At 34.8% G+C, this 14,038-nt stretch overlaps 1 protein-coding gene across 1 annotated transcript in view; it reads right to left on the reverse strand.

Annotated features, from left to right (window-relative positions):
- LOC149081681 (cell adhesion molecule Dscam1-like) overlaps positions 1–14,038 on the reverse strand; it is a 226,242-nt gene that overhangs the window by 120,690 nt on the left and 91,514 nt on the right. Inside the window, exons 3-4 of the mRNA XM_089237083.1 lie at positions 10,977–11,147; positions 7,865–8,014 (exon numbers count right to left, since the gene is read on the reverse strand). Coding sequence (XP_089093209.1) covers positions 7,865–8,014; positions 10,977–11,147 — 321 coding nt within the window. The remainder of the gene's footprint in view (positions 1–7,864; positions 8,015–10,976; positions 11,148–14,038) is intronic.

The raw sequence follows: 14,038 nt of genomic DNA on the forward strand, positions 1-14,038 counted from the left end.
TTTATACATTTTTCTCTCCTTTTATGTTGTCTTCAACGAACAAAAATACGGATTATTTCCTGATACTGCTAATGATATTTTAAATATATAAATTCATATTTTTGAAATATTTTTTTTCTGAAATAAAGATAATGGATTTAGATTGAAATGATAGTTCGTTTCTTTTCATGAAAAAAAATGTTTCACTGAAAAGATGAAAAAACGTAATTTTAAGATTTCTATTCAAATGCTTTTAAAACAATCTTTCTCGCGCATTAGTAAAGAAAATCGATGCAAATAGCTTTCAAACCAAATTTGTAAGTTTTATTATTCGTCATGATTTGCGGAGGCGTATTTACGGAGGTATGTTCATGTGTCGGGTGGGTTGTTAGTGGGCTAGGATTTGCCCACGGCGGCAAATCCTAGGTTGGTTACAAATTTGTGCAATAAATGGACAAAAAATAGTAGAATGAGAGACGAGAAAGAAAGTGAGACCAAAACTGATCAATAAGCTTGAACCGTTTAAGAAAGTGACCAAACATGTGCGTAGAGTACAGGGGCGGGACCTCAGAAGGGGCATAACCCAGGGCAGCAGATTTAAATAGGAGAAGGGTGGCGAAATTTGTATAACCCACAGGTGGTAAAACCATATATCCGCCTCTGTGTATGTGATGATTCATTACAAACCATTGTCAATTCCTTTTCCATCAGAAAGCTGTGAAAACAGCAATTCGGTCCAAAATAAATTAAAAAGCTTCTATTCCGTAACTTTTAATTAAATATGTTCACATTCATAAATTTCAACACGCATGAATGCTAAGTCTCTCATGCTGAAACATCAGTTATACTTAATCACACAAACGCATCAACACTACCATTAGAATGTTTTAACGAAAATAGCTTGAAATATATTTCATCTCTTCAAAGATGATATAAAATGGAAGGTAGAAGTTTCAAAACCACGCAGAAAGATAGAGAGGAGACACGCATCCTCTTATCAAAAGAGCTATTTCGGAGACACCTCTAGTTTACAAACTCGATTACTGCTCTTTCAGACCGGAGAAAGAGATGAATTAGATACACTCGCCAACTTAGATTACCAGGCATTTATATAGACGCTTTTACATCCTTGGATAGGCGTGTGCGTTGCATTAATCTGAATGACGTTAATTTATGCAGATTGAGACTGAGACGCGTAAAATTCGATCATAACTGTTCCTCGCTTTGTGTTTGGAAGTGATATCCATGAGGTACGTGGAACTTGAACTGTCAGCGGTCTTTCAAATAACCGACAACATTCAGGATAATTGGAATTCATATTCATTCCAACATTCCTCTTTATTAAGATTTATAAATTATCACTTGGCGAATCGAGTATATGTCAAGTACAAATGCATTTATTGAGAGTCTTGCGATTTAATTAGTTACTGAACAAACTGCTTGCGTTGCGGGGAAGAAGAATTGGGAAATATATTTCATTAAAATATTTTTAGAACGATGAGTTTGAAAATGATTGCGGTGCAGATCATTCAGTTGCGACTTGAGTGTCATAGCGATTGTTAAATGCTAGTTTTTTTTTCGGTCCTTAGAAATTTGGCACAGATGATGAGTTTTCTGATGATTAATTTGATTTGAATTCGAAAATTTCAACATTTTATAACTCGGTTTTGGTGGCAAGACAATGATTTTTGTTTTTCGCATAATGTCGGACCAGCTGATAAGGAATACCTAGTCTTCAGACAAAGTTCTCATTAAATCCATTTCCAAATAAAAACTGAAATAAGATTCCGAAATTCAGCGCTCATATCAATTATAAATAACACAATATCGATGGTTGACGTGCTTTTAATTGATAAATAATATGGTGAGTGTAACTGTTTAATTTTTTTAAACGGAAACTCAAATACATATATAATCATAAGTATAAAAGAATAGTTAAACCTGCTAGAAAATCTGACGATACTGGGAGCATTCGCAGGTGCGTGACAAAATTCTTTGAAAGCTCATATCTCAGGAAGTACGCAACGCAAGTCAAAAACAATGACATCGTTAGATTTACATTGCAAAGGTACATTCGATGATATTACCAAGCTTATAATATCTCTTTCCGTCTGTTCACCAGGTCCCCCTCTGCCTTTATTCGTAGGAAAAATTGTTTTCCGCTATAGCTCGAGCTGTTCCCAAATGGACGGCATTGGTATCGTTTGGAAGTAATTTCAAAGACAAAGCCGATGATAATGACATAATTTCATTATCCCAGTACCTACCACGCGATTCAAGGCATAAAACATATTCATGTCAAAACTTGTCTATGATCCAGACAAGTTCAATTTTTTTTCATTCAATTTTCATCGTACGGTATTGCACTTGAAACATGGAACATATCCTCATCAGCATAATCGTTTGTTCAAAATGTTTTCAAGTTGCCGAACAAATCCTTTCTTTCTTCATAATACAATGCATGTGGGAAAAATGTGCTGCTTTCATTTTCTTCCACACATATTTTTCATTTTCACCCACATTTTCTAGTGGCTTAATAGTAAATTCCAGTAAAAGAAGAAAAAATTCCAGAAAGAACGAATAAACCAAAAATGAGAATTTTTTTTTTTTTTTTTAATTCTGATTAGTTAGTTTTATCTTTACTATTGCCCAGATCAGGGATGGCCAAATTTTCACTCTTCAATGGCCGACATAACGGTCAGTTGTAGCGTCGCGGGCAGTACCAGGGACAATACTCCGGTGTAAAAGCCGTAGCAGTGAAATGACCAGTGAAAACTCGCAGATTTGTGTCCGCCATAAGTAATATCGTGGAAAACGCGTAATTTAGTCATTAAAATTCTACTCTGGAGCATCACTTCTTCGTGAATCGATACATATCTACCTTACCTTTTTTTCTGGTTCCCGGCTAGCAGATGCAATGCATGAAAAATTCCTGTTTCTTTCGCAAATTAGCATATTCAATTACACCCACAGTTCTGCATTTTACAGACAAAACTTTTTTTTCTACATTATTTTGCAATTATTTTTATCCCTTATTCTTGATTTGGCAACCGGCGGTGCCGCACTGGTTGAACAAACGCTCGAGAAATTTAATTACGCACCTTCAAGAGGAGTTTTATAATTTGAATTGAAAGCGTGCCGAAAGCCAGTTTTGTAGATAGTGTTTAATATTAAACCCGTGATCTTGTACCATGATAAAATGGACTAACTTCGCATGGACCAAGCAGACTACCTATAGATGTGAAAGGTTGCGCACTATAACCTGGTGTTCCTGTATATGGACATATAGAAGTATCATATACGTGAGATTACGCTGAACCAGATTTGCGATACATGTATTCTTATTACTTGAGTTATCTACTTGAAACAGAATATCGGTATTTTAATCTGAGGAAGTGTCAGTTAGCTTCAACTTGGATTGCCACCAACCTGCCATGTAAATATTTAGAGATGTATGCTTCTCTGTTTTTGACACAAATAATAATCGTGTCTGGGGTTTGGAACGTACTTGTTCAACGGCACAATATGAACTCGACCATCCCATATGACACATTTTTGCTGTTTGGAATTATTATGGTCTCGGTAGCGTAGTCGGTTGTAATTTTGAGGTGTGTGTGATTGTAAGTTGGCATCCCTTTCGATAAAATTTTGTCACTATGAGCAGAAAACCAAATATGGATTCATCTAAAAATGCAGAGACCACGAAAAGGCAACGTGCCCACGAGGTGGTAGAATGAAATTAGGTAAAAATGTATACGTGTGTACGAAAAGGCGTTGTGATGAGAGCATTTATTTATTTTATTCTTATTTTATTTAAAATACACACCTGTGCTGGGCCCTAGGCTCTAACTTCACAGGTGTACGATTCAAACAATCAATGAAATTTTAAAGAAATAGCGGGGATATCCGTAAAAAGCAATAACATATCCACGCACGCGAACATGTGCAAGGGAAAAATGCATGTAAAATAACACTAAGAAATACGTTAAAATAAATAAAAAACCCACACAGAAATATTAAAATAAATATGTACACACAAATATAATTCAATATATGAACGTATATAAATAGAAAGTATATAAAAATGAATACAAAAAAATAAATGTATTAAAAAATCATTGCATGCCATTCCAAATTAAAATAATCAATAGAGCCTATGAGAAAAAGCATCAATATCAGTAAAAACAATGAAGATTTCATACAGATTAAGAAATGTCACCTGTTAAAATAGGTTTTATCAAAAAAAGAAAAACACGAACACTATCAAATGATGCGTATATACAAATAAGCAATAAATAAGTATATATGCACCAATAAAACTCAATGTGATGAACTAAAATGCATAGCACGTTTAAAATGATGAGAGATCAAAACCGTTGGGAGAATGACAAAATCTGTGATATATATGTGGATGAACATGCGAGTTCTGTTGGCAATATGTCCCATACTCTTCCAACTCGGGCATCATAAGTTATAAAATTGAAGAAGTTTAAAAGTTACTATCGTCATTAGAAATAATGGATGTAAATAGTCTGTTATAATCAAGTCCGTTGTGGAAAATGATGGCTTAAATAATGAGAAAAATCAATTTAATATGTAGCGGTTTTACCTAGTCACGGGTCGCACAAAATCACCTCACGGGACAGCTGATGGCTACAACTACTTAACCGTACATGAACGTCGTACACATTCCTCTACGGAATTTCTAACGAATCGGCGCCTGCCGGAATGTGTGTGCTGAATATATGTGTGGCTCTAACGTACTATGTTGTCGAGTTGCTCTTGTTTCGTGTTCTTGTTGCAATCTGCCTTCCATTTCCTGAACTAAAGATGAGAATGCTTGAATGTTTATGTTATGTCGGTATCGTGTCGTATCTCGCTGCGAAGATACATTTCAAATGGGCGACCGGTTCGCATTAGCGTATCAAAGTCGGGAAACCGCAGAAAACCAACTTCAGCCGACCGCCACTGCGCCCTTAACGGGGTCCGAACCTGGATCCTCAGGTCCAGCACGATGCCCATACGACCGCACGGTGGCGCCAGCTGATAGCTCTACCCCTGCTCCAGATAATCCCTTTTCCCTCTCTTAGGGACGAAGCACTGTGTGTTCTCATCCACTGAAAGCAACTTTTAGCAGCAAGGTCTATATAGGTGCTAGGTCTTTTGTTGAATCACAAATATCATCATTTTTCGATCATTTTTTTCGTATCACGGTCATTTTTTGCAAAGGAAAGGAACATTTTCTGACAAGGACCAACCGGGTATCGAACTCGCGACACCTCTAAACATCCTTTGGTACTTGAGGCGAGTATCTTATCGATCTGCGCTACCGCGCCCGAATCACATTCATTCTAACAATCCTCTTTATTGAGATATTTACAAATGATCACTCGGTGAATGTCATGTACAAATGCATTTATTGAGAGTCTCATAATTTAATGAGTTATCGAATAAACTGCTTTCGTTGACGGAGAGAAGAATTTAGAAATGAATTTCATTAAAATATCTTAAAAGGATGAGCTTGAGAATGATTACGATGCGGATCATTCAGATGTGACTTGCGTGTGTTGTGGAAAAATCTGTCTAAACTTTTACACATTCTTTTCTTTTTCTTTTTTTTTTGTTCCCAATCTGGCCGCGATAACCATCATCATGAAGGGAAAAAAGTATTGTAATGAGTTTTTTCGGTGATTTATCATTTCCTTGTCATGTGATTGCCATCGCAGCAAGACGGAATCCTATAGAATTTATCAACTATGGCAGTTATTCTGATGAATTACAAACGAACAAAGAACTATCTTTTTTTCTGGTTCTGAAGATTTCCAAAACTTTTCGTAAAAAAAAAAAAATTATATTTTTAATTTAAATTTTATTTCTTAAACCATTTTCGTACACGAGATTTCACATTCATAACGAGATTTCAGCATATGATGGTATATTTTCATCTTCAAAAGTAATGTGTCCGTCCTATTATCATCAAGGTTTCAACCATCTTTTCATATATTTTATGACATTTATCCCCACGAGAGCCTTTTATACATGTCGTATGTTTTTTTCAGATTATTTTCATAATGTATTCGAGCATGTGTATTATCACTTCTATAACTTTTGTTTACAAGTCTATGTTTTTATATGTACCAGCCGTAAGTGTGCGCGGTCATGATTACTTTGCATCGCGTAAGTCTGGCATCGATATGCTTGACCACACGATGATGGGATCAGATGATTATCTGTGGTTTTCCAACAACAAATCCAAACTGATCGAAAAATAGGTAACTCAAATGAGCTCCCAAATATAGAAAATTACTTTAATATTGACTAATTTGTCAATTGTTTCAGGGCCGTTTTCTATTCAGGGGCAATCAGCAAGACAATCGTGGTGCAGTAAAGTAAAACTGAATATGCCTCAGCGTTACGATTACTAATAATTACTTCCACACACGAAGAGTTAAGCCTTTGTAAAAATGAAAAAATTCAGTGCACTATGAAACGGGAAATATGGGATCGTATACATTTTAAAAGAATATATTTGATTCACATAAACAATGTACGGGAAAGTGGGGTCTAATGAGACAAGGCCAAATTTCAGTTGGTTTTTTTTCAAATATTTCTTTCACATCTGAATGGCAACAATTAAGCTGCTGTCATAATCACAAGAAGTGAATCATTAGTAATTATTAGATTTTTTTTGTTTGAATGATTTTAGAATACTAAGTTTCTTTACATATTGCTAGACACTGCAAACATGTTTATATTAAATAATAGTGCACTTTTATAAATATAAACAAATATCAAAAATATAAACATTCAGCTTCTGGGGTCTAGTAGGACATGTAGTAATGCATTTCTGGTTTATCCGATGTATTAGTTTTTTTAAATTTTATATATATATATATATTAAATTTTTAAACGAAGAAATATTTGTCATTATACTCCGAGATTCGTGCTTAACGATGTGCTTTCTCTCAACCAAGAAGAGGAACTTGAATATTTGGTAGTGGCATCAAAGCTCTTCCATATGGCTTAACAACAATCGAAACTAGGAAGCTTCCATTTCAATACACTTTAGCTTTGGACAAAACTGAAAAATTATGTTAAATTAATAATTCATGTGTTTCTGGTTGTTTGCGGGTTTATGTTTCTTGTGCCATTAGTCCCCGAGATTTGGCTCTAGTGGGACAAATGTGTTGATGTACGTATAAAAAAAATTGATCATCCCTGTAAAACAAATTGCACTAAAACTATTTGTTTTGCATTTTTTTGTTTTATCATGTAACCCAAATATGTGTGTTTGTGGAAAAACAAAAAAGAAAGTTAAATTTGCTTGTTTCCCTTTGAAAAAATCAAAAACGTAAACGTGAAGCAGTTTGTTCTTGCAGTTCGATTGTATGGAAAAGTAATCCTCACTTTCTCTATACAGTCGAATCCCGTTTTAACGAATACTGCTATAGCGAAATACTCGTTTATACGGACACTTTTCGAATCTTCCAGATAAGTTTACATAAGGACAATGCAAAACCTGTATATATTTCATGCCTGCAAAACCTCCTTTATAACGCATTGATTTATCCGGTCTCTTGGAGTTCGTTATAATGGGATTCGACTGTATATATAGTGTTCTAATTATAGAATAGAATATAAGAATGGTACTACGTTTCATCATACTGGACAATCAATTCAAAGATGTATGTGCTAAGGTACCTAAGGCTGCGTTTTAGACATATTTATGAATTATTTTGGCATTCATATTAATAAACGAGAGATTTCTATACGTAATAAAATAATTCATATCTACGTCTTTCTCAACGATTGACAAAACGACATCTGAAGCGATATTTACAAAAGCACAAAAGAAGCAATAAATTTAATGCGTTATTTATCTTACCAGTGATCACCACTTTGCCGGTACTCTCACTGGTGATCATCTCTCCGGTTAGTTTATGCCTTGTCTGACAGCGATAACTCCATTCGGAATCTTTTTCCCTGACATCACGGATTAGTAGCTCTCCGGAAATTAGTGTCGTATACGATTTGCCTAAGGGAAGATGAAATAAATAAATGCTCTCATTTCTTCCGGTCTTTCATTTATCGGGGGGAGCTAAGAGTCCATTACGGCATTGCCGCTTTTCATATCTGTCAGCTTTTTGGAGATAATCATGGAAATACCGCCATGAATTTATCACGCGTTTTCTCATAGGCACCGACTGAAGCGGTGCCTTTCTCGTTCATAATGATTGATTTTCATGCATAAAACGGTAGGTTTAAATATTCAATACGTATTTCGCATTTTATGTCAGATTTGATTACATAAATGCAAAAAAGTTCAGTCATTTAAGCATTAGAAAAGAGCAAATGCCTAATTAGCGTGAAAACAATTACCAAGTATAAAATTCATATCAACAAAATCTTCATGTTACAGGTAAATGAGGTAAATCTGGTTATTATACATAATAACTGGTTATACAATACGATAATTCAATACAACATGATCCCATCAATATCCTTGTAAGAAACAATATTTCTAATATCAGGTGGGAAACAAAGTTGTTGCTAGAAAGTTATTGTTTGAAACAAAAAAAGGATGCACAAAAAAATAGAGCAAAAAAACCATCTTTTCGAAAGAAAGCCATAGATTATTCCGCGGTGATCCCACCAGGTAGACAATATTATAGTAGAATACCTACTGATCCTACTCTGTTCTGGCACTTACAGTGGACTCTCCTAAGACTGAATTTATCGCGTTGGGCAGCCCTGAAACTACAAAGGTTGGATTCCTAGTGGAACCAAATGACGTGGTGAATTTTAGATTTTTCAACAGACAAATGTCTCGTATTACACCAAAAAGTTGCAAACAAATGACAAAATATTACGTGCTACTAGAACACACTTCAACGTTTCCAAAACGATGTGCAAATTAGACTGTAAGCACGGCTACTGCAGCTCGTCTGGCGCTACTTATCTTTTCTAGCAAGAGCTTTGCTCTCCAAGTAATGCTTATATACGTGCGATGTTGGTACGTAACGGCAATTGTGATAAATCCGGTGGTTATGCATAATCGCCTACCCTTTTTTTAAGTTTGATAATTTTTTTTCGAAATTGAAAACTCCAACTAGTGATTATGCATAGTAAGTGTCGTTGGTAAATTTAATAGATACTGAAAAATTTATCACTTTTATCGGCGTTTATTCATCACCGAAGCGTCGTTGGGAAACATGATGAAACGTACTGAATTCACAAACTTCCAATTGTTATGCATAATCGTCATCTCTTATTGGTAAAAGTGCCGTAATGACATATATTATTTAGATTACCGTGTTTGTGAGCCAGAGCCTGAACCGGATATACTGAACTTTCATTTAAATAATTTTTCCGAACATCCCCAGCATAACTCTTCAATTAACTCCAGTTTGACAAATTCTGAAATCGGACCTTGATGTAACGAATTTCAATTTAACAAATTTTACTATCGTTCCACGATATAGCGAACTCTCATTTAACAATTTCTTTCATTTAAAAAAAAAATTGCAAGTTCTCATTTAACAAATTGGCACGACAACAGGACTCGCAAAAAATCGTTAAATCGTGAAATTTTTTAAATAGGAACTCATTATATCGGGGTCCGACTAAATTTGCCAAATATATTACCGGAATCTCATTTTTTAATTTTTTGTCACATTTATACACAATTACACTGGAGGTATTATGTTTTTACGAAATTTACCAACGACACTTGTATATAAAGCATAATCGACGGTAAAAGTGATAAGTTTATCTAATTTACCAAGACGATTGGCGAATATACGTAATAACCAGTTATCATGCATAATAACTGATTTATCACACACATCGCAACATGCATGCCACCCTTGGATTCAAGCCTTTCCGTATTTTCAATGTTCAAATCAATTTTATATTCACACAAGCTATACTATACCCAGTATTGCCCGGGTTTTCTTCAATTGTTGGGGGAATTGAAATAGTGAAAAACCATTATATAAATTAACATACTATTATACATATACTGGCAGCATTAAATAATTGACAGGCCATTGTAAAGGCACGTGCAAGTCTGAAACGCATTGTTTTAGAACCACGTTAACCAAATGATTAATTCCAGGAGTCATTGCTGAGGCTCAGGAACCATCGTTGCCCGACAGTTTTTTGCCCGTTTGGGGAATTTGCCCAACTCAATGTGAAATTGATCAACTTTCAAAGTGGCCTATCGGTCGGGGCCCGTTTGGCTACTATTCCGTGAGGATAATGAGCCGATATTGCCATATGGCGATGTGCCCTGGGTATATTTCGGTTTCACGGCCCCGTTTGGTATATATGAAAAATTTTGGTGACGATCGGTCTAATTGTAGAATTGTATTGAACACACAGAAAATCAATTTTATATACATAGATATAAATGCCAATTTTTCCGTTCTATAGCGCCATCTGTGAGTGAAATTCGAACATTCGTTAATTTATCAAAAACAATTAGGTCCTGGGCCATGGTAAGATACCTTAGTGTAAACCGAACCTTTTTTATGAGAATTGTTTGATTTGTTATCAATTTAATATTTATTCTTTGGAAATGCGGTCTTTGCATAACGTCATTTTATATCCAATAGGATAATGAAACATAAAGAAATTCTGGAATGAAAAAAATTTTCATAGAAAAACCAAATTTCTGTAATTATTCAACAATTTTTTGTAGTTCCGTATTTTATGGTAGAAATCCATAGAAACTACGGACATTCTGTAGTATTTGGCAAGAGAGTATAGAAGTTTCACAGAATTATTATACATCTTCATTTTTTAGGAAAAATAGTTTTTATAAATTGTTCTTTCACGTTTGAAATTTTTTATCCATCCAACGCAAAACACATAAATATTGTAAGCGTTCGAATTTCATGCTCGTACAGAAATAAAAAAATATGTATAAAAACATTTAATAAGTCATGGCAGGGTTTCATGTACAGACTCGGATTCGTTTCAACGGTCTTACTTACCTCTTGCTTGGTCTTCAATGTAGGTCTTTATCACGTATCCATCGCTCCTGATCCAAGAATCGACGTGGACGTGTTCCCTGGCGTAAGGAGGCAAATGGCAACGAAAAACGGCCGTGTTACCTTTTGTCACGAACTCGTCGTACACTTGAGGACTGAAACTCTGCTTTACAGCTAGGAAAAAAAAAGAATATATATATGAATATAGTAGAAAATGAAGATACATAAAAAAATTAAAAATAGTCAATTCGCTTTATGTGTGTGTGATCGAGGAAAAGAGTTTCAATATCTTAAAGTGCTTACGAGGCAATTTGAAGTTGTTTTAATGTTCACAGAGAAAAAGACAGCCGTAAGAGAAGCCGAACTATTTGAGACTTATTATTGGTTAGTATTTTTCTACTTACTCAGAAACAAAAATGGATACGAATTCAGTAAATATTTAATGAATCAGAAAATATATATGATAAGTTAGTATCCTATTTAGCCGGGTTTCCGAAACTGCTCCGTGGAGCCCCAAGTGTTTCTTGGTGCTCCTTGAACAGATCAGTGATTGAACGCCAGATTTTTTTTTAACCCTTAAATGCTTATATGCTATAAATGCAAAGGATTTTTTAGACAAAGAGTGCTCAAACTTTAGGAGAATGCTGGACACTTGATTGATTTCAAATGTGCCTTCCTTTAAATGGGCTTCTTAAGTGATCTGGAATTGTGCCGCAGCTCACCCAACTGATCTGTAAGTGGGCCGCAGCTCACCAAAGTGATCTGTAAATGGGCCGCAGTCCACTTGAGTAATCAGTAAATATGTCTGGAATCACTTAAGCTGGCCGTAACTGATTTTTGTGGGGGGAGGTGGGTGCAATATTCAGTGATTTTATAATAGTATTTTTTTCCACTCAAACAACAAGTGAACCGCCACTGTGTTTTTTTTTCCTTCTCCAAATCGCTTACCATAGAAACCTCGTCATTCAGACTGTGATCCTAATGGGTTTCGGGTGGACGATATGGACATCTCGGAACGGAGATGGGGGGTCGCGATTGTTGTGGGTGACCATAATCTCCCGGCATGGAATATTTTCATTTTCTTTAAATACATTTCCATTTTTTCTCCCGCATGCCTCATTCACCAAACTCTTTCATCTACGTTACAATTTGCAGTAAAAGTTCACACAAATGTTACTTCTTATTCGGTAAAGGCATAAGCACATTTATTTTACGGCTAAGCGTTTTATGATCCAGCGTGGCATGTTCGAATGGGTGGCAGTTTGGGGAATAGTTGGTCAAAAAAAAAATTAAACTAGAGCATCTGAAGGCAGGGGAAACCATAACCGCACGTGAGGGGCAAGGAACAATTTTCACAACAAAAATAATTCGATATATTCTCTTGATTTCTCATACAATGCGAGCCACTTTTAGTCAGTCAAAATAGAGTCGGAAGTCTGTGATTTTGAGATTCATTTGGCACTAGCTTAATTGGCTTCACTTTTTTTTTGCCTTAATAGAAATTCCTTCACTTAACATGTCCCTACATCAAATTAATAGTTCATATTGTGTCACCAAACTCAGAGCTGGTGAAACCTCTTAGAGTAGCATATGCGAGAAGTTTTGCTTTCAGGTTCATTCGAGAGTTCAAGTAAAATATAGAAAATCGCCTGCTAAAATTCAGTTTCAATTGTTCCATCCTTGATAATATTTTACAAAAATTGAATTTTTCAAGCAAAAATTACAATATAAATTAATAAAAATGCGTCCCTTAATTTCTGAGCTGAAATAAATTTTTCCCCACAACATCTCAAAAATATTTTGTCGAGATATCAGCAGTTAGAATGCCGATTTTGCCGGTTTTCACTTGAAAATACCGGTAATTACTGAATGGTAAGACTTGAGGCGTATACAAATAACTGGTAATTTTTAATGGTAAACATCGAAAATTTCAATCATCAATATCTAAATAAATCTTTCTGTAAATATTTCGGTTAAGGTTTATTTCTTTTCATTAACGCAAATTTAACTAATTCGCGTTTTCTTATTGGGAGCTGTGAAAAAACTGTAATTTTTACACTATAATTTATCAAATTTACAAACCACACTGGGTTATTATGCATAATCGCAGGTAAATGTATCAATGTTTTCAGTATTTATCAAATTCGCCAATGATGTTTGGCTGTTGTGCAGAACCTCCGGTAATAGTGATAGATTTATCAAGACGATTGACAAGTATACGTAATAACCAGTCACCGTTATGCATATAACACAACTGATTTATCACATTTACCGTAACATATATGTGTACGGTAATTTCCGTATATATATATATATTTTTTTTTTATCGATACAAATACAAATTTTTTTATCGAAAGCCAAATAAATGATGACGTCTAAGAATTGATGCCTGTGGACGCGAAGCGGCTCGTCTTCGTCGGTATAATTCATTTTTGAACGTCTAAGCTCTCGGGTGACCGACTCCAAAACTCGTTATTTAAGCTATCCGCGATTCTAATAAAAATCCACCTGGCGAAATTGATTCTATCAAAGTCAATCTCGTTTGATCCTACCTAAGACCGAAATTTCAGAAATTAAATTACAGGAGGTGGTGTAAAAAAGTGTTTTCTTACGAAGAATGTCCAAAAATTGCTTAAAGTTTCTATTTTTTAATCTGGAAATAAAAAATAAGTATTAAAAGTTAAAATAATTTAAGAATAATTAGCGGAATAGAGCAATATTTAGCTTCCATAATTAATATACTGAATAATAAAAAAATTGGGTAAAATATGAAAAATCAAATAAGTAACATATTTCTAAATAATGAAATATATTATCATAATTCCTGTGCGGCGCACAGCAATAACTCGAAATTCTATGTTTTGAGATGTTATCATTATAAAGATTCACTCCGTAACGAATTAAAGGCGAATCAACTCAGATTTGATAACAGTAAGGAGTGTGTATAAACAGAGTTGGGAATTGTCGCTGTTTTTTCCAATATGTAAAAGCATTTTCCACTATTCTCATGTCCTGCATAATTCAAAAATTCAATTTTTCTAAGAATTTGCTACCTTTCCCTGAAC

This window comes from Pholcus phalangioides, unplaced genomic scaffold (assembly GCF_987345545.1).
Source record: "Pholcus phalangioides strain wild (caught in Gottingen) unplaced genomic scaffold, Ppha-v1.0 ptg000009l_1, whole genome shotgun sequence".
In the NCBI taxonomy this organism is placed as follows: domain Eukaryota; kingdom Metazoa; phylum Arthropoda; class Arachnida; order Araneae; family Pholcidae; genus Pholcus; species Pholcus phalangioides.